The sequence below is a fragment of the Phyllostomus discolor genome, chromosome 3 (assembly GCF_004126475.2).
Source record: "Phyllostomus discolor isolate MPI-MPIP mPhyDis1 chromosome 3, mPhyDis1.pri.v3, whole genome shotgun sequence".
Taxonomy (NCBI): Eukaryota; Metazoa; Chordata; class Mammalia; order Chiroptera; family Phyllostomidae; genus Phyllostomus; species Phyllostomus discolor.
Window position 1 is genome coordinate 203680795 of NC_040905.2, and position 26801 is coordinate 203707595.

General features: G+C 41.0%; 1 protein-coding gene across 7 annotated transcripts in view; it reads right to left on the reverse strand.

Annotated features, from left to right (window-relative positions):
- Positions 1-3270: 3270 nt before the first annotated feature.
- C5 (complement C5) overlaps positions 3271-26801 on the reverse strand; it is a 90974-nt gene continuing 67443 nt past the window's right edge. For 6 of the 7 annotated variants that reach the window (XM_036022156.1, XM_036022153.1, XM_036022151.1 and 3 more), the window contains exons 29-41: positions 24776-24981; positions 23073-23225; positions 19752-19814; positions 18096-18177; positions 16772-16817; positions 13868-13970; positions 10780-10854; positions 10562-10667; positions 9362-9445; positions 8178-8267; positions 5825-5908; positions 4397-4535; positions 3271-3805 (exon numbers count right to left, since the gene is read on the reverse strand). In XM_036022156.1, the coding sequence (XP_035878049.1) occupies positions 3667-3805; positions 4397-4535; positions 5825-5908; positions 8178-8267; positions 9362-9445; positions 10562-10667; positions 10780-10854; positions 13868-13970; positions 16772-16817; positions 18096-18177; positions 19752-19814; positions 23073-23225; positions 24776-24981 (1370 nt within the window). In that variant the 3' untranslated portion in view covers positions 3271-3666. Of the gene's footprint in view, positions 3806-4396; positions 4536-5824; positions 5909-8177; positions 8268-8467; positions 8512-9361; positions 9446-10561; positions 10668-10779; positions 10855-13867; positions 13971-16771; positions 16818-18095; positions 18178-19751; positions 19815-23072; positions 23226-24775; positions 24982-26801 lie in introns of those variants that run through there. The other variant, XM_036022155.1, reaches the window with a different exon arrangement.

Below are 26801 nucleotides of genomic sequence, written 5' to 3' on the forward strand. Positions count from 1 at the left end.
TATTTTAAAAGAAAATTATATATCTTCGTTTTTATGTGCTACTTATAGTTTTTCAAATACTGATGCTCCTTGACTTATGATTGGGTCATCTCAGTAAACCCATCATAAGTTGAAAATATTGTAAGTCAAAAATGCATTTAATATACCTAATCTAAAGAAACCATGGCTTACTTAGCCTAGGCTATCTTAACCACGCTCAGAACACAATATCCCACAAGCTCAGGCGACACAGCGCACCGCACAGCACCAGCTGTTACCCGTGTGATCACATGGCTGGTGGACCTGCGGCCGACTGCTGTGGTGCAGCGTTGTGAGAAAGCATGATGCCACATACCGCTAGTTTGGGAAGAGATCAACCTTCGATGTATCACTTTTGCACCATTGAAAAGTTGAAAAATCATAAGTCAGACCATCACGAGTCAGGAACCATCTAAACATAGTAAAATAACCATAGTACCCTGGCTGGGTGGCTCAGTTCGTTGGAGTGTCATCCTGATACACCAAGGTTGCAGGTTCGATCCCCAGAGCTCATACAAGAAGCAACCAATGAATGCGTAAATGGAACAACAAATCAACGTTTCTCTCTCTACCTAAAAATCAATAAATAAAAATTTAAAATAATGAACAGTGTTCACCTGTACCATTTAAGTCATCCTCTTTACCCCCAATACAACCTGCCTTGTGCTTTTCCTTTTAACCATGAAGACTCTCCTGTCCAAACCCCGCCATCTTTCTTCAGGAAACCTCCCGGAGCTCCTCCAGCTCACCCGGTCCCTCAGTCCCTGAGCTCCCTTCACACTTACAGGAAGAAACCCACACCCACATTTGGATGCATATAGGCCACATAGTTTCATTTTCTGTTTCAAACAACATAAGATTATGAAATATCTTAAGAGCTATAGAGAAAAGAAATACCAGAGTGTTCAACTCCCTTGTTTTATCGGCTACCAAAGAGATGAAGAGGCTTGTCCCAAATCCCTGCTGGGGCAAAACCAAGACAGGAACTTGGGTCTTCTGATGCCCATGCTCTGTGGGGAATCCACACTTACTGAGTCCCTGTAACATTTCCAGCAGTGTGCCAGGCACAGGAGATAGTGGTGAATAGAACAGACCCAGACTTTGCCCACATGGAGCTCACAGTGGAGCCAGGAAGCTGCCACTAAACAAGATACACGATTGAGTAAATAACTGCAAGTGCCTTGGAATATAAGTGCAGGGTGGAGGAGGGGCCCCAGCCTGTTTGGAGGGACACACAAGTGTCCCTGACGAAGTGTGTTTAAAATAATAGGAATTAGCTGAAGAGGAGCTGGCAGGTTTCTAAATGGTGCCGGGCTAACTCACAAAGGCCTGCTTTGATGTTGGGAAGCTCAGCTACACTGAGAATTAGACCACCGCGGCCGACCTGTTGGCCACAGTGCTGAGAGAGGAGGCAACCAGACAGCTGGGAGACCCCGGGGCCCCTGGAGCGCTGCAGTGGTCTGTTCCCCTCCCCCATCCTGCATCAGAAAGAAGGTGACAGGAGGCACTTCGGGCCTGCTCTGGAGGGGCCCTCAACCCTTGATGGCAGAGAGTTTGGGCGTATGGGGCATGTTCATTGTTTTTGCCAAGGCAGTGTCTACAGCGTGAGCTTTGATATTAAAATAATAATAATAAATCCTTAGTTCCTGGAAATGGGAAATCTTTTTAATTTAAATTATTTTATTGTTGTTCAATTACAGTTGTCTGTATTTTCTCCCCACCCCTCCCCACCCTACCCCAGCCAAACCTCCCTCCCTCCCTTGCTTCCTCCCTCCCCCTTGGTTTTGTCCATGTGTCATTTATACTAGTTCCAGAAAACCCTTCTCCTCACTCCACTCTGGCTATTGTTAAATTGTTCTAATTTCAATGACTCTGGTTATATTTTGCTTGCTTTTTTCTTTTGTTGATTATGTTCCAGTTAAAGGTGAGATCATATGGTATTCGTCCCTCACCACCTGGCTTATTTCACTTAGCATAACGCTCTCCAGTTCCATCCATGCTGTTGCAAAGGGTAGGAGCTCCTTCTTTCTCTCTGTTGCGTAGAATTCCATTGTGTAAATGTACCATAGTTTTTTGATCCACTCATTTGCTGATGGGCACTCAGGTTGCTTCCAGCACTTGGCTATTGTAAATTGCGCTGCAATGAACATTGGGGTGCACAGGTTCTTTTGGATTGGTGTTTCAGGGTTCTTAGGGTATAATGCCAGCAGCAGAATTGCTGGGTCAAAAGGCAGTTCCATTTTTAGTTTTCTGAGGAAATTCCATACCATTTTCCACAGTGGCTGCACCAGTCTGCATTCCCACCAACAGTGCACTAGGGTTCCCTTTTCTCCACATCCTCTCCAGCACTTGTTTGTTGATTTGTTTATCATGGCCATTCTGACTGGTGTGAGGTGGTTGGAAATGGAAAATCTTAGTATTACTTATAAGGCACACTGCAAGGCTTCCTGTAGTTTTAACTAACTGGTAAAAATGCAGATTTTTCAAAAAGAGAATGTGTTTTTAGTCCCTATTACTGTTATAGCCAGAGTTTATCTTCATATTTCTATGTGCTACTTCGGTGAGGCCGGTTAAACAAGAAATGCCCAGCTGCGTCCTGCCTGAGTCTTAGAAAATGAAACCTGACAAGCAGTGTGATGGTTCGGTGACGTGGAAGGGGGTGTGTCGGGACTGAGAGGCAGCCTTGAGGTGGGTCACCAACTCTGTCCCTTACTGGGCTGGGAAAATTGCTTCCTCTTTCTGAGCCTTCGTGTCCTCCTGTCAGATGGGGATAATAATTCCTGTACCTTGTGGGTTGTTTGAGACATTAAATGGGAATATAGGGGGGAGCTCTAATGGGCTGCAAAATCTCACTTGAAAATGAGCCTCCCGTTATAAATCCTTTTTATAAAGCTCAAACTGAGGCCCAGACACCTACTAGAACTAACGTCTCCTGATGACTGCAGTTTCTTTTTGCCAGGCTGCTGTGCTGGGCTTGCCTTCCTGGAGAGCTAAGGCTGGCAGGAGTGAGTTCCTGGAGAAACAAATATGCGCTGGGAGGTAGGGGAAGGGAGTAGAGGGGCCCCGAAGGGGCTGCGGCAAGGGCAACAGAGGAGGAAGGGCAAGGACGAACTCTCCTACCTTCTCAGCTTGCAAAGGGCTCTGAGGTTCGGCCTTCTCAGGTCTCTACTGCCGCCTTCTTCAGCTCCCTCAATTCACCTCTTTGTGTAGGGGAAGCCGACCTAGCATAAATTAACACTCTTTTCCGCACACTTTGAAAGCAAAGTCAGGCTTTAATGATCAGTTTTCTGTTCCTTGGTATTTTCTTTTAAGCAGAGGCTGTGTTTTTGTAAGGTACTACATTTCAGTGGGCTATTCTTTTGTCCCCAGCAAACATTCCAGCGAGGTGGGTTTTAGATGGTCCAATTTATTGCTTCTGGTGTCCAATAACTTTGGAATGAGCATCTGTCTCCATGCCCCCAAGGCCACGTTATTTCAGAAAGTTACAGCTCTTAAAATCGTTCTTTAAGAAAAGCAAGTGCCACTAATTCTAACTAAAGTGAGCTTTCCAAATAAGACCAGCTGTGAATGTTTGGGGGAAAAAAAAAAGGAAAGAAAAAAACTTCAGCAACAGGAGTCCACAGTGAAAACTGTACGCAGGTGAATTTGTCAGGCATTTTCGCAGCCATTTAAAAAGATGTCTTCAGCAAACTCATCTAAATTATCTAAAAATGCTTGGCATGATGGACATGTTGTATCGGTAGGCCAATATTCAATCCAAGTGGAGGAATCTAAAGGGTAGATGTACCTGCCAAGAAAACAAGAAAACAAAGCGTTTGTGACAACGCCCACAAAGAGAGCAGCGCCAGCTTCCACTGGGCTCAGCCTGACAGGTCCCCCAGGGTCAGGCTGCCGGCCAGCCCGTAGGGACCCGCCTCCCTGTGGGAAGGTCCTCAGACCCCTGATGGTCATGAAGCTGCGTGGGGCTCCCACGGTTAAAGGCAGGGATGGCATCTGTTTTGATGTCTATTTTTTAAAAAATGATAGTAAAATGCATAAACATTTTTGTCTTTACAAACGGAGCTATCTGAAGGCTTTTGGAGTGTGCAGCTGTGGTGCTGGGGCTCGGATGAGCACCCTCAGATTCATCTTCCAACGCAGGCTCTCGGCTTATGTGTCAGCGAGTCCTCAGCTGTCCTAATGGTCTTAAATAGTTCTTTGTTTTAAACTTTGTTTTAACTGTTTCAATTATTTTAAATAACTGAAATAGTTTCAATCATTTCTCCTAATGGTTTGTTGGTTAACAGCAGGGCACGTAAGAAACAGGTAGTGTATTTAAGAATAAATTACACTCAATTTTGGAGGGAAGACCTCAGACGCCAAAATATCGGTGACTTACTTGAAACTGAAATTGTGTTTTATCTGGAGAGCTTCTTTACCCATGATTAAATACTGGCTTCCTTTCTGCAGGTCAGCATTAACACAGGTTGCCTTTCTAATGAAGGTGATTTCAGAGTCTTTCTCAGCAGCAGCTTCACCTGAGAGACATACAAGTGAAGTTTATCACATTCGTGTTACAGTGTCACCATTATAAACTCTCTTAAGTATTTCAGCCCCTCGTGGCTATTTATTAGTGAGTATAAGTTTATATTAAGAGGCTAATGGCTATGGAAGAGCAACAATGTCCCTGTGGTTCAGACTTCAGACTCCAGAGCCTCGGTGGCACCCCAGATCTGCCACTTACGGGCTGTGTGGCCCCAGACAAGTGATTTATGCTCTTTGTGTAAGGGCTCAGCCCCCTCATCTGAAAAATGGGCATGGAAATAAAACCTACCTTGTAGAACTGTCATGAGATTAAATGGGCTGATATATGAAAAGTGCTTAGAACTATATATATAGTAAGCAGTATATATTTGCCTGTTATTATTCTTGTAGAAACAGGAATTAAAAGACCCTCTCTACAGTTGAACAATATTAATCTCCATATGTTGTATACCAAAATTAAAAAGTCGGTAGCTAAAAACAACAGAGTTGGTGAATTATCAAACTCTGGCAAAGTCATCCTAATTATTAAATCCTGAAAAGACTTCTGAATGTGTTGGTAAATAGTAAACAATAGTAACTATGTGAACAATCCCCATCACTGGTAACACAAATTCTTGTGTGCATATATTACTTCAGGCTAATTTCCTTAGGCTTTTCTGATCACCATGAATCTATGACTTCCTGTTGCAGCAACACATACACAACATTCTCAGCACCACCTGCCAATTCACCCCTGCACGGTTAGCAGCGTGGCTACGTGGTGCCTCACCACGTTTTTTTAAAACATTTTTTATGGAGAATTTCAAGCATATTCGGGTGAAGACAGGATAGTTAATTAACTTCAGCTTCAGCAATCACTAATCTTTTTATTATTTATATCCTCACCTACTGGAAGCACACTGTGTTCTAGGAGAAACACCAATTTATTAGCCTTGAACTGTATAGCTCACGATTCTTATACAAACTGTTGCATGTGTGGTGTTTTGATATTTGTACAGCTTTAAATTTTACATATATTAAGAATGTACACCTAGAATGAAGATAACAGTATGCAAATATTTGTTAACCTACTTTACAAACAGGGCTGTCTTATTTTTATAATTGTTTATTTGTCCATTTCCTTTCTTTAAAAATGTGTCTCCTGACATAGCACATAAACTTTATGAAAACACTAACTCTGACTGTGTTATTCACGTTGCATCCTCTGTGTCTAATAAAATGCCTGTCATGTAGTAAGTACTAAGTATTTGTTGAATGGAAAAATGAATGAATGAATGCTCACCAGCTTTGTAGACATCCAGAAGGGTTGCAGTGTACTTGACAAAAACATTTTCTTCAGTGAAGGATGTGATACTAACTTTATAAGCTGGTAAAAAAGAAAACAACAGTTCATACTAAATACTACTGATATCATGTCCAACAGAGGCCAGAGTTTGTCAAACAGATGAGAAAGGGAGCCTGTGGCAAGCTCTTATTGGCAGCCTGAGGTTGATCTTATTCCTTCTTCCAAGAGGCCTTCCCAGATACTCTCAGTCTGATTCTACCGATCATTACTCTAATGACTCATTCCACTCAGAATCATTAGCCCTGGCTACTGTTATGGAACAGGCTGGCTTGGATAAGAGTAATATTAAATTAAAAGACAGAAACACACAAAACAAACAATAGGAGGCTTTGTCAGATATAAAGATCAGATTCTGATCCTGTGAGATTAGGAGATCATGGCCATGGGGAACCCTGAAGAGCCTCTCCCTTCTCTGCACAGCCACAGTGGGGGCCTTTGTCTATCACTCAGGCTCGCCTTGTGAGACTCCTGGTTCTCTTGCTTCAGTTCCTTGGATGCCTCCACCGGCTTTCATCTTTGGTTTTTGATAGCATTCTGTTTTCTGACTTTGCTTGGATTGGCAGCTCCCTGACACGAGCCACTCCCTATGCAGGTTCTCTTCATTAGGGCATCTACCATGGGTCTGACCTCAGTTCGGGAATGACCAGCTTGAAGGGACCCATCCCTTCCATGTGGCCTGAGAAAAGACCCTTCTGTTTTTGCTTTTGATGGGGTTGAATGACCTAAAATGTTTGTCCATTTTTTCAGATCTTAGCAAGCTAGCTAGATATCAGAAACCTATTTTAACTCAAAGAATAAATGCAATTTGGATTTAGTTTATTACTTTCAATAAAAGACATAATAGATGAATGAATGAACTCATTGTGGGAAACAAAAAAAGGCTGTTTAAATTAGTGGCTTAAAATAGATGAAAACTGTTCTGAATTTTAGATTCATAAACCTTTATGGTGGATTTGAGCGACGTACCTACTATGGGCATAGGTGGAGAGAGGAAACCATTTTATTTTGTTTCTATTCTACTATTCCAGTAGAACCCCAGAGTCCCCTGAAAAGGCCACTAAGTTATTTTTTAATGTAATAAACTAATTCCAGCTTGCATTTATTCACCATGTTAAATAGATTTCTAATGGTTAAGAGTTTAAATAGTTCTAAAACGGAAGGAAGAATTTAATGGAATTTTTGTTTGCTATAAGAATAAAGTATTTTCTTCAGACCTCAGTGAGTTTTAAAAACTACAGTGGGTCTTGGCTGAGTTGGGCAACCTTTTAGTTTTTTAAAAACAATCAAGATGACTTAAAAGGAAAGAAAGACTATAAACCACACAAAAATCATTCTGATGGCTGTCTTTCCATTAAGGGAGTTTAGTATAATATATGAAAATCATACTGGAGACCAGAATGGCTCCAGTTCTACTACTTACTTCTGGCATAGCTTTAAGAAAATTATTTCGTTTCCCTGAGCCTCAGTTTCTTCGCTGGTAAAATAAGAATGATCCTCTGTTACCTCAAAGGTGACTTACAGGACTCCAGGGAGAAACTACATGAAAGCAGTTGGTAAATGCATAATGCCAAATCAACTGTGCTGATTTTTTATTTGTAAATAATGCCCTACCAACTACCAAGAAAAGATTTGAGACAGTGTACAATGTGCTCTCCCTCTCTCTTAAAAAAAAATCCAGAAATAAATGTTAGAAACTATGGACAGAAAATAAAGGAGCTAATTCTATGAGGAACCTGAGATAAGACTACAACTGCACTTGGGCATTTAATTTAGTGCTGAGCTCTGGACAGCCAGAAGGAGATGATTCTTTTGAAATGGAGAGTTTCAAACATGCACTGAAATTCTAGATATATTAAAAATTATTTAGTATTGATATTTTACTGTGTCTTTGAAGATTTTTTTTTTAAATCAAACCTTAAAACCACCTTTGTTTCTGCCTCTGCTCTACTGACTGGAAGAGTGCAGTTATGAGTAAAATCTTATACCATTGTGACTTCTCAAAAAGTCTCTTTAATTATATTTTAGGGCCTTTAGTTCGACGGGATCTCTTGGAGTAAAGTATCTTGGCTGGGTGTGCACATCACTTCCATCGTTTTTAATGAAGATCATGTTTCTTGTTGAGGATAAATAACTTTACATGTTAATGCTGAAAACTGATAGCACTTTCCTGCAAAGAAATATACGGACTGTTGTATTCATATGATCACAACATAAAGTTAATGACCTTCCTGATTATGTATTCGTAAAATGTCATGTTTAATGGAACTATATACTGAACTTTTGAACTTACCATACGCAATCTCTGGTTTACATGCTGTGTTTTTTCTCACATCTGGAGAGACTGTCAGATCCAGTTCTGGCTGCATTTGTCCACAGTCAGCTGGATTTTGTGAAAAATGGTAAAAGGTTAACATAGGAAGCACACTCTCTATGAGAGAAAACACAGTGTCCATGAGCTAGGAGACAAACTAATATAATCTTACAAATACTAGATTGCTAAGACCTATTTTCTCCTCTTCCATAAAGTGAAATAGTATATAAAGCAAAAACAAAACAAAACAAATAAAAACAAAGTCTTGAACGTGAGACTTATTCTTAGAATGGAGAGTCCACTCCACAGTCAGCTTTTCAGAAATGTATATGCTTCCATGGAAGAATGGAGGAAAATCTCCCATTTTTTAAAAAAGATTTTATTTATTTATTTATATTTTTTTATTAATAGAGAGAGGGGAAGAGAGGGAGAAACAGAGGGAGAGAAACATCAATGTGTGGTTGCCTCTCAGGTGGCCCCCTCTGGGGACCTGGCCTACAACCCCCAGGCATGTACCCTGACTGGGAATTGAACCAGCAACCTTTTGGTTTGCAGACCCACACTCAATCCACTGAGCCATACCAGCCAGGGCTTCCCATTTTAAATTTAATCAAATGTCCCTTGAAGGAAGAAAATGGTAACTTCACTGATTTATAGTTATAAAATGGTGCGACAAGTAACCAAGAAATGTGTAGACATTAAGAATTTGGAAAACCAAAATAAAACCAAACCAACCCAGGCCCTCATGAAGTCAGGTGATTATTTGTGAGCTCTGGGTCTTTCTCTTGGCCAAGAAGGCTGCCTTGGATTTATGAAGACTGAATGGAGAACTCACTAACTGGGGAGGACATGGGAAAGAAAGAGGAGCCTCTTCTCTTTGGTTGTAGTCCTACTACATAAGAAAGACCAGGTGAAAAGTAAGAACTTCACATCATATTATCCCTCTGGTAGCCAAGAGCCGTCCGGATAGTGTTTCTCCACCTCTGTACGGTAGAAACTATCGGGTTGTTCAGGAGTTGCTGAGACGTAGTTTCACAGTGCTCAAGGAATCAGCTTTCAATCGGCTGAGATGACATTTCTCCTTCTGAGGGATGATGGTTTGTCACGCAGCTTCCCCCAGATTAGCCCTGGATTAACTTTAAAACATATTAAAAAAAGTTTACCTTCCACGCACTTGCATGTTGCTCCTTCACAGACTTTCTGAAGCTTGCTATCGGATGTGCTATAAAACATGGTGCACTTTTTTTCTGTAGCAACAAAAGCATGGTTAGGAGAGGGGCCTGATCAACACACAGGGCATTCAATACCCCATGAATCTTGCCCATGGGGTCTTAGAGATCATCAATTCCAAATCCTTTTTTTTTTTTGTATGAAAGGCTCACAGAGGTTAAATTTTGAATTGCTTGTCCTGGCATGGGCCCCTCTACCCTCAAAATGACCTTCCCTTCTGTGCTTGAAGTTTTACTGTTCGACACTCATTTCTTAGAGTGAACTTATTTGGTGCTTCCATGAATGAGAGGAAATAAATTATGTTCCATGAGAGTCTATTAAAAGAACTGTAATTGTCTAGACTGGAGAAGAAAGGAAGTGTGTGTGTGCGCACATGTATTTTATCTCTCAGGGGGAACTGAGGTTAAGTGTATTCTATGTAATTTCAGAAGTTAAAACTAAAATGAATGGATACCAGAGTGTGGTTCATTCTAGGAATTTTCTAAGAAGTAGAACTGTCCAAAGTGGAGTTATCTGTCTTGTGAACCAGAGGGCTCTCTAATCACTTAATATTCTCCGAAGTGGCAGAGTGATTAAGTTGGGGTCATTCATTAAACATTTGTTGGTACACGTTATGTACCTGACACTGTTAGATGATAGGGACACATCTATCCTTAGGGACACACTGGATGGAAATATTCTGTCTGGGGCTGCTGAGAAAGACATACAAACAAGTAACTACGATGCAATATGAATGTGACAACTACCCTGATACAGCTCTCTGCAAAATGTGATGAGAATATAGTGGAAGGAAGTTGATTCTGGAAGGATTAAGAAGTTGGAAACTAAGTGGGCTTCTCTAAAAAGAAAAGGGGCAATAAAAATACACACCAAAAATAAACTTGAGGCACAGGATTTAAAATCTGAGAGCAATCTGATTTAGTTATTTTAAAAATAAAGCAACTGAGGACCAGAGAGGTGGGATGATTTGCTCGAAGTTCTGCTATAGATTGTATGTCCAAGTTGGGACTTTTGTGAAGAGTGAGCCCAGAAGAGGCAATATATAAAATTTACAGGCCTCTAGTGGATTTATGAAGGTTTTGTAATGAACACAAAGTAGTCTTCTGAAGAAATTTGGGAGTACAGTTGGTTACCTGGTCTGTGGTATTCATACACTGTGAAAGTAGCAGGATTCAGAAACCCAACTTGAAAAAATTCAACTATCCGAAATCGAACACAGAGGAACTCATCTGAAGGAATCTGGCAAATTCAAGGTTTAAGGAAATTATGTGAGAGAAGAGACTGATAATATTTTAGCTTGTACATTTTGAATAGTAATAGTAAATAAAGAATGATGGGAGGTAGAACCTACTGAATTCAGTTGCAGAATAACATGTCCATCTTTGATTTGGTAATCAGTTAATAGTTGATCCACCCTCTCCACAAGCTAAAGGAGGAAAGAGAAAAGCATGAGTTAAATTTTATGATCTTTTTGTTTAAATGCACTCACCCAATGAGATGTTAGATCATGGGGAAATAAGTCACTAATCAAAGAAGTTGAAGAGCAGCTCCCTCTCTTTAAAAAGCTGAAACGTTATCATATGCACTCACAGTTTTTGTGCCATAGAAATATATGCCCTTACTTTATTATTGTAAGTAGCTAGTTAGTTAAGGAGGGGAGCAAATGGAATTGGACATCAAACCTGACCCACTAGGGAGCTGAATGGGACATTAAGCCTGATTTACCAGGGTGCCACAGCACTCACAGGCTCCCTAGGGGCCTGCTACATTGTCTTCCAAGGGGACGTAATCCCAAAGTGGACAGGAAAAATGGTTACCAGTCATTAGCTGGGATTACTGAAGGAGGGATAAAAACAGCAAGGGGAATTCCTTTGCTAGGCACACATGCAGTAGAAGTCAAAATGGTGCAGGGGTAGGTAAGTGCATATACAGCAGAAGCCAGATGATGCAGCAGAATTTTGGAGCATGTGAACTGGAGCCAAAATGATGACATAAAAGGGTGGAATTCAGCCTAGGAAAACCTGGGGGGTGGGGTGGGGAATCAGGTTGGATAAAATCATGAAACCCCAGAAAATCCAGGAAAGGGATTGGTTGGGGGTGGGCCGAACACATCCCTGGGAAAACCACGAGGTCGGTTGGATAGTTTGAAAGAAAGCCTGCTCATTCCCCAAAAACAAGAAAATATATGGAAGATCATCAAGGATCTCAAAGCAGTTGCTACTAGAGCTTGCCTACCTCCTACATCCCTGACAGCATATCAGTTCCCTTCACCCCAATAAATTTACACTCAAACTTCTCCTATGCAAATGCCCTTTGAAATTCCTTTCTTACAGCACCACAAGAATCCTTCTACAGCAGCACCAACTTCACTGAAAAATCAAAATTTAGGTAGATCGTTGGTCTGGAAACAATATTCTGGTCAATCTATGAAAATGACATACTAGAACGAGGGAAGTATCTTTGTAAAATACTGTAGTAAAACTTCTGACCAAGGAGGCATACGCAGATACACTGTGCCTCCTCACACAACCAAAAGAAGGACAACAACAATTTAAAAACAGAAAACAACCAAAACTGACAGAAAATCAAACTGTATGGAAGTCCAACAACCAAGGAGTTAAAGAAGACACATTCATCCAGACCAGTAGGAGGGGTGGAGCTGGGCAGCCAGGCGACAAGGTGGCAGCTGGAAGACCCAGTGAGGTGGCAGATTGTGGAACAGGGCACTCCAGGCTGCAGCTGGCTGACAAGGCAGCAGTGGGTGGGCCAGGTAGTCCCACATTCATGCACAGACAAACCAGGCGAAACAAAGGAGGAGCAGGACTAACCGCACAACCCAGGATCCCAGCTTGGGGAAATAAAGCCTCAAACCACTGATTGAAAAGACCTATGGGGAGACCCACAGGGTCCTAGAATGTACACAAACCCACCTACATAGGAATTAGCACCAGAAGGGCCCAATTTGCTTGTGGGAAGCAGGAGAAGTGACTGAAATCTGGCAGAGAGTGGAGCAAGCACCATTGTTCCCTCTCTGACTCCTGCCCCATATACAGAGTCACAAATCAGAGAGGTGGGTTACTCTGCCCTGGTGAACACCTAAGGCACCGCCCCTTACTATGTAACAGGTGTGTCAAGACAAAAATAAAAAAATGGCCCAAACGAAAAAATAGATCAAAATTCCAGAAAAAATACAATTAAGTGATGAAGAGACACCTAACCTATCAGATGTCCAGTTGAAAACACTGGTAATCAGGATGCTCACAGAATTGGTTGAACTGGGTTGCAAATTAAACAAAAGAAAATGAAGGCTACTCTATGTGAAATAAAGGAAAATGTACAGGGAACCAATAGTGATGGGAAGGAAACTGGGACTCAAATCAACGGTGTGGACCAGAAGAAAGAAAGAAACATCCAATTAGAAAAGAGAGAAGAAATAAGAATTCAAAAAATGAGGAGGGGCTTAGGAACCTCCAGGACATCTTTAAACGTTCCAACATCCGAATTGTAGGGGTACCAGAAGGAGAAGAAGAAGAGCAACAAGTGGAAAAGTTATCTGAACAAATAATAAAGGAGAACTTCCCCAATCTGGCAAAGGAAATAGACTTCCAGGAGGTCCAGGAAGCTCAGACAGTCCCAAAGAAGCTGGACCCAAGGAGAGACACACCAGGGCACAGCATAATTACATTACCCAAGGTAAAAATGAAGGAGAGAATTCTAGAAGCAGCAAGAGATAAGGAGACAGTTGCCTACAAAGGAATTCCCATCAGACTGTCAGCTGATTTCTCAAAAGAGACCTTACAGGCAAGAAGGGGCTGGAAAGAAATATCCCAAGTCATGAAAGACAAGGACCTACATCCAAGATTCCTCTATCCAGCAAAGCTTTCATTTAGAATGGAAGGGCAGATAAAGTGCTTCTCAGATAAGGTCAAGTTCAAGGAGTTCATCATCACCAAGCCTTTATTATATGAAATGTTAAAGGGATTTATCTAAGAAAAAGAAGATAAAAAATATGAACAGTAAAATGACAGCAAATTCACAATCATTAACAACCACACCTAAAACAAAAACAAACTAAGCAAACAACTAGAACAGGAACAGAACCACAGAAATGGAGATCACATGGAGGGTTATCAATAGGGGAGTGGGAGGGGGAGAGAGGGAGAAAAAGTACAGAGAATAAGTAGCATAGATGGTAGGTAGAAAATAGACAGGGGGAGGTAAGAATAGTATGGGAAATGTAGAAGCTAAAGAACTTATGACCCATGGACATGAACTAAAGGGGGGGAATGTGGCTGGGAGGGGGTGTGCAGGGCAGAGGGGAGTAAAGGGGAGGGGAATGGGACAACTTTAATAGCATAATCAATAAAATATATTAAAAAGAGAAAAAATGCAGTAAAGAAAACCAAAAATTCATAATAATATTAAAAAAAAACATTCACATCTCTTAAGTCGTCTGTGTTTGCATTGATTCCAGTGGGCAAAGCGATGTCCATCACTGCATGGGAGGACTCGGATGATAATTCTTCTTTGCTGGGCTTGTAGCTAAAATAATTAGAGATTGGGAAATGGAGTAAATAAATAGATCAGATTCTTTAAGAAAAGGCCATATTCCTTAGTAGGCTTTAATTTTCAAAGTCGGATCCCCACTACAATATATGCATAGCAATCTCTGAATTTTAAGTTGCAAGGGACCATTTAGTCATGTATACTAACTGTTTACCCACTTGACGGTTAATCTGAACAGAGCTGGAAGAGATAGAAGCCATTCAGTCCAAGCTCTTGACTAACTCCTTGAGGAAACTGAGGATGAAAGTGAGGCACTCAGTCAAAGGTCACATTACTGGTTAGCTCCAGAGCTGCATGTTTCTTAATTCTCATTTTTGTATTTTTTCCAACAGAGAATATTCAAAGAAGAAAATTAGTTGTATATGGGAAAACAATTTAATGAGCATGATCAGGAAAATAATGAAAGGAAATATGCTAAAATATTAGCAGCTATTTTTTTCTGTATGGTAAGATTATAAGTGATTATCTCTTTTCCATGCTTCTATTTTCTAAATTTTCCACAATAAACACTTTATTTTTAAAAAAATGTTTTAAGGACTATCCTTTGCCTAAGAACTGTGCTTGTGGAGAAGCTAAGGAGTAAGGTGGCAGGAGTAAAATGGAAGATTTTCTGGGTTTTTCTTCTTCTGGTAAGAGAGAAAAGAATACCAGGAAACTTGGGTTTTATCCCAGTTCTACTGCGAGATTTCTACAAATCATCTTCCCTTTATAGAGCTCATTTTCTTATTGTTAATAAAGAAATGTAAACTTGTGTTTTACATTTATCTTTATAATTCTAAACGTTGAAGCAGAGTTAGAAGAGTACAGAGGGGCGAGCTGGGGGGTCCAGGACTAGAGATGGGGGGCAGGGGCAGAGTGGGCGTGGTCCTGCAGAGACCGAGTTCCAGGTTCCAGCTTCACCTCAAGATGATTCAGAGGCAGCTGGCCACTCAAGAGTGAAACTTGAAAGAGCAGTCGGGACTAAAGGAAGAAACCAGGAAAACAGCTTCACACGGGGGAAAAATGAACTGATCTCACCTAAATGAGTGAGTATCGCTGAAACGGGAGGTCTTACTTGAGTTAGGGGCAGGCAGAGGTACTCTTGTCCCCAGTCACACTTCACGGAGCGTGTACAAAGCAGACCCTATTCAAAGTTTTAGGTGTAATATTCACCATAATAATTTAAAATATAAGATTTATGGCTTATAAAATATTAAGTCCATTCTTCACCAGAGTAACAATTTTCACAGAATAAAAAGCAAGGTGGAATGTAATATGACATCTGGACATGTCCCTAATTGGGTGAGTATCACCAGAAGCAGAGAACTCTTGCTCACAGATGCAAAGACTCTGTCAACAGGATGGAAAAGGGCCTCCTGACTGGAAAGTATCTATGAAAGGTTGCTGGAGCCTTGGTGACTGATTGCCATGGTGACGGTTTCTACCGTGGAAGGAAACCATCCTTTCAAGAAGCCCTTTGCGTGCTGCCAAAGACAGCACTCTTTACCAAAGGCATTTTGTTCCAAGAGAAGGAGAGAAATAAAATCCTTTTTTCTTTTCTTATAAATACAACAGAGAGGTTGTAAAAAGCTTAATACATGAAAGAGACTCTGAACACAGAAACTGTGTGCTGGCATTTTTTATATCAGGAGAGAGAATATTAAAAGACAAAGAATTTCTCACATGAATAAGTACTATATAATTACTCTTATTTATCCAATGTAACTTCAGCATCACAGAACTAATATTCCACCCAGCTTCCCCCCCCAGATTGTGTGTGTGTGTGTGTGTGTGTGTGTGTGTATTTTTAAGATTTTATTTATTTACTTTTAGAGAAAGGGGAAGTGAGGGAGAGAAACATCAATGTGTGGTTGCCTCTCACGTGGCCTACACCGGGGACCTGGCCTCCAACCCAGGCATGTGCCCTGGTTGGGAATTGAACCAGCGATCCTTTAGTTTGCAGCCTATGCTCATTCCACTGAGCTACACCAGGCAGGCCACCTGGCTTTTTTGAACATTCTGCCCCGAGTTTGTAAAAACCAAACTATAAATATTCAATATTGCATCTCTATTTGTTTTCTTTTGTGTACTAACAATCTGGACTTAGGCCTCTTGTCAATGAATTCAAATGAATGAGTTTTTGATGAGAGACTTTTTATACAGGATGGGGAAAAATTAGGGTTACAGTTGTTTGTATGGAAAATGATACAGAAATTAATAAATAACAATACAAGAATAAACTGTGTTTTTCATACTCACAACTGTAAACATACTTTTGCCCCACGCTATATAACGGGGGATTAAAAAAAACTGGAATAATCTTTGGATTATCTTCTGGAGGGCAGGCCCCTTGCAGTACAGGCCTTCCCCACCAGCTGTCTTCAATGTGCAGCCTGAGTGAGCCACACTCACTGGCTGATGCTGGCCAGCGCTTTTGCTGGGTGCAGGTTGTCTTTCTAAAGGAGAGAGTAGGAGCTGCTTATGAGAGAGAACTGTTTTTTCTTTTTCTTTTCCTAATACTTTCATCACATCTCTACCTTTCTGAAAGACAAATAAAAAATACAGTGTTTGAATTAGAAGGTGGCCAAAAACAGGGGGGAAAACTAGGTATGAACAAAAACCAAAGCCGTTCTGTACAGTGAATAGCTATTTAAGAATATCCGTTACATTCCACATTTAAACAGGTGGACAACTTGCATCTTCTGGCCATCTTAGATTTCAAAAAGATGTAAAGAAACAGTACAGTGGCAGATGTGAGCTCCTGAAGCCTATAGTCCCCTCTGTGGAAATGCACTCACCTCGCACATGCTACTAGGCGCTTGTAGTCCGAGGTGCCTGTGGATCCTAGCGCAAACAAACAAAAATGAGAATGAACCATTATTTACTGTTTTTGAAACTGTCAGAACAGAATCATTAATGAGCATACCTCCGAACACACTTAAAAATGATTTGTGGTTTGGAAGTTGGCACTTTTGGTGATTTTACTGAAAATTTGTGGCTATTGACAACACCAGGAAATCTTTAAACCATTAGAATGATTTGCTGCTTTCAAAGAACTTATGAGTTAAGGAAGGAGTCATTAAAGGTAAATATGTGTTGGTAACTAACATGTTTGGGGGGAGGATGTAGGGAGGAAGAGCAGATGTGTGGATTCGTGGGTGGTTGGAAAGTTTCCTGCAGGAACAGGCCTCGGAGCCACACACGAAAGCCATCAGGGCAAAGAGAAACACACCCTGAGCTCACGGCTAAAGGGGGCTGGAGTGTGCATGTGGACTTGCTTTTGGACTGAGGGGAGAACTAACCCACCAGAGAGGAATGTGAAGGCCAGAAATAGAAAAAAAATGGCACACTAATGAGTGGCCATAAGTACTGGAGAGACCAAGTTGAAGATGGAGGCAGAGAAATGTGTATTTGTCAGAACCCTTGGGATACAGAAAGTGTAAGGGGTAGAAATCCGACAGGGTGATAGGGAAATTCAGGGTCGTAGAATGGAACACTGATTTGAAAGTAACAGAAATTCAAGGATCAGAGATTAGACATTTCTGGGTGAAAGTGGGGAGCTTTACAACTAGTTACATTCTTCTTTTTTAAAAAACCCTCACCCAAGGATATGTTTACTGATTTTAGAGAGAGAAGAGGGAGATGGGGGTGGGGGGCAGAGAGAGAGAAAGAGAGAGAAACATCAACATAAGAAACATTGATTGGTTGCCTCCTGTATGCACCCTGACCAGGGATCGAACCCACAACCTAGGTATGTATGTGCCCTAACTGAGAATTGAACCCATAACATTTTGGTGTATGGGGACGACACTCCAACCAACTGAGTGACCTGGCCTAGACAACTAGTTTCATTCTGAAAAAGTAAATTAGTCAAAACAATATCTTGATCAATAGTGCATACCTTTAGTTTAGTTACTAAGTTGTTTAACATAGATTTCCAACTATTATTAAAGAGTTACTTCTATTATAATAAATTACAGTAATGTTCACTCTGATGTGAACCTGCTAAAGAACCTGATTAAGAAATTTTGATTTTTGGGCAAGCACAATTTTCTAATCAGGGAAGCTCTCTGACAGTCTTTACGCTTAGGCAAAATTACAGTGTAAAGCATGCTGTTTTACCGCTGATGTCCTGGCTTTCAATTTTCAAATGAAAGCTGCAAAATTCCTCAGAGGTACCAGTTTTGTGAGCCACAGTTGTTACCTACATTGGGACAAGTAAACAAGAAGATTTGATTTCAAGTGGGAAGGGGAAAAACGTATTACGGCAGGCCTGCTGCTATAAATGGGATGGATGCTTAAAGTGTCATGTTCCAGATCCAGTGCAGATGGTGCACATTAAAGACCCATTTTCTCAGCAGCTGGACTTTCAACACCTCCACCACCTGAAACATAGCTGAGAAGCCCAAAGTAAGCAAAAACTGACCCCTGGTCAGGCAGAATCTATTTTTTTCTTTTTAAATTTTATTCTTTTTCTTTTAGGTCTTTCTTCTTTTTCTTCCATTGTCCGATTACAGTTGTCCCCATTTTTCCCCCATTACCCTTCCCTGCCCCACCCACACCCCACCTCCCACATCCAATCCTCTTCCCCACCCCATCTTTGTCCATGGGTCCTTTATACATGTTCCTTGACTTGACCCTTCCCCTTCTTTCCCCCGTTATTCCCCTCTCCCCGCCCCTCTGGTCACTGTCAGTTTGTTCTTTATTTCCATGTCTCTGGTTCTGTTTTGTTTGCTTGTTTGTTTTGTTGATTAAGTTCTACTTATAGGTGAGGTCATATAGTATTTGGCTAGGCAGAATCTTGGTCCAAATTCCACATAGTTAAATCTGAGCACCTCACTCTTCAGAAAACTTTAAGATTCTCATCTTTGAGCCTGTACACTCCGATTTTACACGTAACACTACAAGGAAGTGTTGTTTTCTCCCACCCCACACACCACCGTGGGAAAGAACAAATTACGGGTGTGTATGGATGGGCAGGGTGTTGCAGGAAGTAGTTACATCAACAACAACTAGAAGTGACAGAAAAGGACCATCAATCCCCTGCCCATGAAATCTGATACAGTCTTTGAAGGAATAAATGTACTAAAGATAAGAGCATAATTAAAGTCATCAATAGAATGTTAATTTATGCTCAGAAAACATATTTCATTTTTAATTTAGCCATTTAGTGGAAAGTTTTTCTGTTTATGTGTATCCATGTAGTCTATGGCTAAAATAGAATAAACTTAAGCCCTTACATAGATACATATACATATATCTCTCTCAACCCCCAATGACGGTGGATAAATGAGATGTGACTCTGTTACCAATCTTAGAAAATATACATGTGTATGCATACACATGTATATACACACATGTAAGCATGACATTGTAAATGTACATATACAAGGTGGGGGAAAGTAGGTTTACAGTTGTATGTGAAACACAGAGTTTATTCTTGTATTATTACTTATTTATTATTGTATTATTTTCTATACAGACAACTGCAAACCTACTTTTGCCTAACCCTGTATATGCAATTATGTATGTAATTTCCACAGATACACAGATTATATACATACAAGGTTTAAAAATACAAGCTATTTTCAAAAAGAAATTATGTGTACAGTTAATAAGATAGCTAAAAAGAATTAGATAAATGAATCCTACCTCAGTCATAGTTACCAAAGCCTAGATATCTGTAACTTTGTGGCAAAGTCCCTAGTTCATTATATGTTACTTAGGGTAAGCAGACACCTAACTCCCAAATAAGTTGGTTCTCAATGAAATACTTACGTGCACTGTAGCCAAGCCACTGCTATATCCAGTACGGACAATGAGGTCATCATCGACAGGCACCTGGAAAGGTGGATGGAGAAACCATGCTTTCTTTTATTATTTGATAGGGAGGGAGGAGAGAGCAATGAGAAGAGTGAGCAGACACCCGCCAGCTTCCTCACTCAAAGCTCATGTGAGATTGAATGGATAAGGCATTGGAGATCCTATGCACAGAGTAGGCACTGAAAAAATACTGGAATTTCCTTTCCCTTCTACAGCTAAATAAGGTGTCTGAAGTCGCCTAAGTAAGCCAGCAAAACTAACATGTAAGAAAACATTTTGGTTACATCTTCATTTTTATGTGGTTATGGTAAAATAAGCTCTTCATTTCCTTTGCCGACTAAATAAATTCCTTTCAGAGCCTAGCCTCCTATGTACCAAAGGAGATCCTTTTCCTTAGCAAGAACAGGGAACGTCAACATAACTCTAAAGTAGGTGCACTCTATATTTGCCCCTCCTACCTTCTGCTTTGCACACCTCTTCCACCTCCTAATGGCTTGTTTTCCCTACTTCCTCTGGACTCTGTAATGGAAACCCATGGCAACCCACCTGGTTCACCTAGCACCCCACCCAAGCCTGCCAAATCCTTAGGTGCTGCTGCTCTTCTCCCCACTCTGCTAAGAGGAGAGTGAAGACATGAACTGAGTTAGTTCACCCTTCCAGGGAAAATCTACCATAGAAATGCTCTAATTTGTACAAAGCATGGGAGAGATCATTTTGAGTAAGTGGCCTGAAAAGTTGGTTCTTCACCATGATCTTTAGGCCAAGAGCTCCTCATCAGAGCTTGGAGCCTTGGCTCAGATTGTGAATGTCTGGTGAACTCTAAATGCTCCCAGAGAAAGGTTACCAGAGTGGCGGCCAAAAGCACAAATGCCTGCAGAGACCCAGGCGCAAAGCAAGTATGGACATAAGCACATATACGCACGTCACAAAACTGGGGACTGTGACAAATTGAAGAATGCATGCCACTGCCAGCACCCTATTGCCAGATATTAGGTTTTTCAGCAGAACTGGGAAATCAGGTTTTTATCTGAAATCTCTGGATTTTAAATGTTGGAATAACACCGGTCAGGGCAAGTTCTTTATACAATATTTTCTAAATATGAATCAGATATATGCCTAGCAAATATTTTCTCCTCCCTCATGCTCTTTTGTAATGTTGTCTTGACATTTCTCTTTCAATCTGGGTCGACTGTTTGGCCCATTTGACCGAGAATATGTTGCAGAAGTAACTCTGAGTAACTTCTGAATAACTTAAGATACACATCTTAAGAGATCTTTAGATTATGCTTTCAAATTTAGAAAAATTTCTTCTTCCTGGAATCCAGCTGGCTGGGCTGCGAGAAAGCCCAGACAGCCAGGCGGAGAGACCCAGAGGAAAGAGAACTGAGGCCCCTGGCCGACAGCGGTGACTAAGCTCCCAGCCAAGGCTGGCGTGAGCTGCCAGCCGTGTCACCCCAGTCAATGCCACACCAGCAGAAGAACCATACGGATACACCCGGCCCACGTTTCTGACTCTGAATCACGAGATAATAAAGTGGTATTATTCTATGCCACTAAGGTTTGAGATAGTTTACTTTACAAAATTAGATAGCTGAACACACTGGGAAAGTGACTATTTGTGTACAGTTCAGAAACAAAAGGTTATATTTACTGCAGAAACTTACTATAGAGATGATGTTGTTTGGCATCCTGAGTCTGAACATTTTGGATGTTTGGGGGATTTTTCTGGCATTTAGGCAGTACTGACCTCTCAACTCCTGCATCACTTAAAATGTAAACCAAATATCCTGAGACTTTTACACACATCTAGAAGTGGAACACCTCCAGAAAACAACTCAGGATGCAGGCTGTGGAGCTGCAGCTATGCTCCCTGGCCGGCACTGAGAACCAGGGACTCTTGTGGTTTGTAGATAAAGGAGGACCTGCTGAAAACCAGGAACAACTGTGGAATCTCGACCACTCTAACAGTCGCCCAGGGACAAGTCGTTTCACAATCATCTTCCTCCTGAGAGCCAGAGTCCCAGGGGGTGTGTGGAGGTGCTTCAGCACTCTCCCAGTGGGGAGAAGGGTGGAAAGATGAGGCCAGTGGCTAGCTGGGCCATCTCATCCCTTCAGCCAAAGTAGCTTTGCTTTTTTTCTGACTTAAATATTGGATTAGCCCTGGCTAATGTGGCTCAGTTGGTTGGAGCATCATCCTGTAAACCAAGGGGTCTCAGGTTCGATTTCTGGTCAGGGTGCATGCCTGGGTTGCGGGTTCAGTCCCCGTTCAGGGCATGTGCGAGGGGCAGTTAATCAGTGTTTCTCTTTTGCGTTAGTGTTATTCTCCCTCTTTTTCTCTCTTTCTCCCTCCCCGTTCTCTAAAATCAATAAACATGTCCTCAGGTAAGGACAAAATATAAAAAATAAACAAATAAATATTAGATAAAAAATAAATGTTGGAATATATCTATATCTAAATCTACATCTCTAGCCATATCCATCTTTATATACATATAAGACACACTATGAGCTACTAGTTTGCAATTTTTACATTAAATTTACCTTTCACAAACATGAATTCGTGGAGATCGTGGACAGTAAGAACTATCATCTAAAATGCAGTCATTGGAAAAACATGTATTAGTAGCTGCCAGCTATTATTAATATGGACCCTAGTTTTTCCAGTGTGTCCTTTTCTTTGGAAAATTCTCATAGGCCACCAAGGTTTTCATTTTTAAAAATGCAGTAGTAAGTAGCAAAGGACATGGGGCAAGGTGTTGGAGAACCTAAAGGTCAATTCCATTTTGGCCACAGTCTGCATGCATGACCAGGCCAGATGGAACCACTGGAGGACTCCCAAATTGTCTTCTCTCTTCCTCTACTGCTGTGCCTTTGTGCTTGCTGTTCTCTGTGTTTGACATGTTCTTGTCTTTCCTTTACCTGGCTAAATGCTTCCAGATGTAACCTACTCATCTGGATGCCTCTGACAAAACCCTCCTCCTCTCAGGCTGGTTCAGGAGGTCCCCCTCTGTCCTTCCATGTACCTACCCAGCTCTTATTTTTCACTGTCTGTTTAAACGACTGTTCTCCCCATGCCTGACACACACATGTATACACAGGTTCTTGGCACTTTACTTTTGAGTCTTCAGTGCCAAGAACATTGTACCCTTGCTTAGGATACAAAAGGTACTCGCTATATGTTTAAGTAGTGAATAGACACATTTGTAAAATAAGGGTGAAACATGATTTCTAAGGTCCTGTCCAATTATAAAATATTATAAAACATCTTTCATTTACCTCTACTGGCTTCCCAAGGAAATTCTGCTGTGTTATCTTGTAATGTTGGAAGTCACCTTTATGCTTGTAAGAAACACTGATTTCCATATTCAAGTGGAGTTGTTTAATCAGGAGTGAATATTCTGTCAGGCCCTCGATGGCATTCATTGTATCCTAGCAACAAGCAGCAAGGCATAAAAACAGGTTCAGCTTATTTACACGCTCTCTGTTTGCAAATCACTCTCTTATGAGTGGGTGGAGCAGACTGAGTGAAGCTGGCTGGGGAGGCGGGAGGCAGTTCTCTCCTCCCCAGTGAGGTTGTTACTCTCAGCAACGACAGTAAAGATGTGTGGCCTCATGTGCAGGCTTCTCCACAGTCCTGAGCTCTTCGAAGAATGACTCCGACTTCTTGCATGACTCCTTCCTTCTCCTTAGATTTCAGCTTGAAGCCATAAATAAGCTTCCCCTTCCCCTTATTTAAGGTTCCCCTTCTGCCCTTTAGACCATTCACCTCAATTTGTAATATTTTTATGTATAGTTCCTTGTTGGCCTCCTCTGCTGTAATGTAAGAGTCAGAAGGAAAGGATTGTATCTTTTCTGGCATCCATCACATTTAGTATGTACCGTATTTTTCAGACTATAAGATGCAAACCTGCCCCCGCGCCCCTCTGCCAATTTGGGAGGAATAATGGTTGTTAATGCTGCCGTTGAGTTCTGTTTACATTTAGTTTGGTGAAATATTATGTTCTTTATATGTTATTTTACCAAATTTTTTGCTTCAAAACTTTTTTTCTTATTTTCCTCCTCTAAAACCTAGTTGCATTTTATGGTCCAAAAATACGGTACACATATGGTAGCTATTCAACAAGTATTTGTTGAAGGGATAAGTGAATGAACTTAACTTTTCTGACCTTATCTTTCTCATCTATAAAATCAGGAAATGTAAACATATCAGAGATGTCAAATACATGGCCGTCTTGTCTGCCCATGTCTGTGGAAGCCAATGCTAATCAATGGGTCACTGTTTCCTGTCAAGCCTCTAGTGTACCCAAGATGAAACCTATTTGCCTCCAGGATCAGATGATTACTAGAGTAATCCCGAAGAACCCCTGGAGCTCTACATTATTCATATATTCATACATTCATACATTCATACACTCTGTCATTGTCCAAACATCCAGGGAATAGAGAAGATATTAACATTTGAACTAAACTTGAATATAGGTGTATTTTATATACCTACATAGTTATAATGTAAAATACATGCATCAGTTGTAATGTGAAATACCATACATCAAAAGAGTTTACAACTGGTAGATAAACATGTAGCAATCAGTATTTCTCTCACTTTTTACTTATTCTTGGGGGAGGAAATGTCAGTATCTTTGTCTACAAGGCAGCCACTGTTTATCACATAGGGTGTAACATAATTGCTGATTAACTTATTAGGGACTCGTGGTCACTAGGGTCATAGAGGAAGAGCTAAACTCAGAGTCAGGAGAACTGAGTTTTGAGTCTGACTTGGCCACTAACTCCAAGAATGAACCTCTCAGGGTTGTTCTGCTCCTCTGTCTTAGAAAGGTGTCAATGCAGGTAGACTCTAAGAGTCCTTCGATGCTAGTCACTTATTGTTGCCTATAGCATGCAAGAATGAGTATGGAATGTGTGGTGAGCAAGGCAGCAAGCATGTTTCAGGAGGATGAAACAAGACAAAGAAACATTACCTGGGTTGAATAAAAGCCACCTCCATACCTCTGCTCTTCAGATAGCCATCTGATGACTGGGTTCACATAACTCATATCTTTCAAGTTCAGAAAGGTGAGTAAAGCATAGGAAGTGGTTTCCACCATGTGTGCTGTACTAGTGTTAGGTACAGGGCTGTCTTCCTCTTGAAGATCCTCTTTCCAAAAACGATAAGTGGGTAAACTACCTGAACATCAACAAATCACGCTGATTAATACGATTAAAAATGTGAATTGACACAGCAATTCTAGCAGTTTCTTTCGATCCAGGCCTTCTGGTTTTCAGAAGTTTCTTATCCTTTTGTAAGAGCTTCCTCAAGGTGACCAATACAAAACAAGATCCCTTTATACAGCGCTCTTTGCCTTATATAAAAAGGTTGATGTGGAATGTTCACAACTTTTGGTAGCAGAGGACAGTTCTGAGACTCAGTTTCCATTGGGGGAGAGTCTTTCCCCCACACCAACAAACAATTCTCAGACACCTCCAGGGTGTCAGAGATTTCAACTCAATTTTCACCCTATCCACCTAGAGATAATATCAAATTCAATAGGTTAGGAGTTCAGTAGTACAAGATGTTCTCCCCCCACGCTCCTACTTCAGATGCTAATCCCAAAGCCAGGTTGTTACCTGTACTTCAGAGTAAACTGGTTATAAATCGGAGGTTCCAAAGACCCTTCTCCTCAGGTTTGATTAATTTGCTAGAGCAGCTTACGGAACTCAGAGAGGCATTTTACTTACTAGCTTATTACCAGCTTATGATACAAGGATATAACTCAGGAATAAGCAGACAAGAGAGATGCACAGGGCAAGGCATAAGGAAAGAGTGCAGAGCTTCCATGCCTTCTCCAGGTGCACCACTTTGCCTGAATCTCCATGTGTTCCAACCTGGAATCCCTTTGTATCTTGCACTCTTGGGTTTTTATGGAGGCTTCAATTACACAGTCACGACTGATCAAATCATTGGACACTGATGACTTATTTAACCTCTCCAGGGGTGTCCAACCCGTGGCCCAGGGGCTGCATGCGGCCCAGGATGACTATGACTGCGGCCTGACACAAAATTGTAAATTGACTTAAAACCTTTTTTTTTGCTCATCAGTTTTCATTGGTGTTTGCGCATTTAATGTGTGGCCCAAGACCACTCCTCTTCTTCCAGTGTGGCCCAGAGACACCAAAGGTTGGACACCCCTGCCAGCCGCTCTCCCCTTCCTGGTGGGTGTGGGTGGGCAGGTACTGAAAGTTCTCATCACTCATCTTGTGGTGGGTTCCCCAGGCAACCAGCCCCATCCTGAGGTTACCTGAGGACTTTCCAAAAGTCATCTCATTAACAAGACACCTTTGCCACTTTCAGCACTTTGGAAATTTCTGACAGAAAAAGATCTACATTCTGGAAATTGTGAGATCACACCCAAAGCCTTTATTCAGTCTTCTATTATTTGCTCCCAATTTAAAGCACAAAAGATAATTTCATATAAGCAGCACTTTTAATAAATTAGGTTCTAAATTATATTTGTTTGTTATTGTTCTAGTAATTTAAGCCTGTAACCTCAAATCCTTTGTTAAATTACTTTTTAAAAAAACAGTAAAGCATATTTAGAAATAATTAAAAAAATTTAAAGATCTTTATTTATGTTTAGAGAGGGGAATAGAAGGAGCAAGAGAGGGAGAAAAACATCACCCGTCCTCTACTGGGGACGTGGCGTGCAACCTATGCATGTGCCCTGCCTGGGAATCAAACCAGTGACCCTTTGGTTCTCAATCCACTGAGCCACACCAGCCAGGGCTAGAAATTATTTTTGAAGATTAGTGAAAATGTGTCTGCCTAAAATTCAGGATTCTATTATTTGCATGACTTTGGACAAGATGTTTTCCTCTCCTCTTGGAGACTCAGATTTTCTGTATTTAGAATGAAATATTTGTTTTTTAAAGATACTTCCAGCTCAAACATTATTTGAATTAAGTTCTGCTCTAGCTCTTAAATTTTATAATTTTATGATCCATATCTTA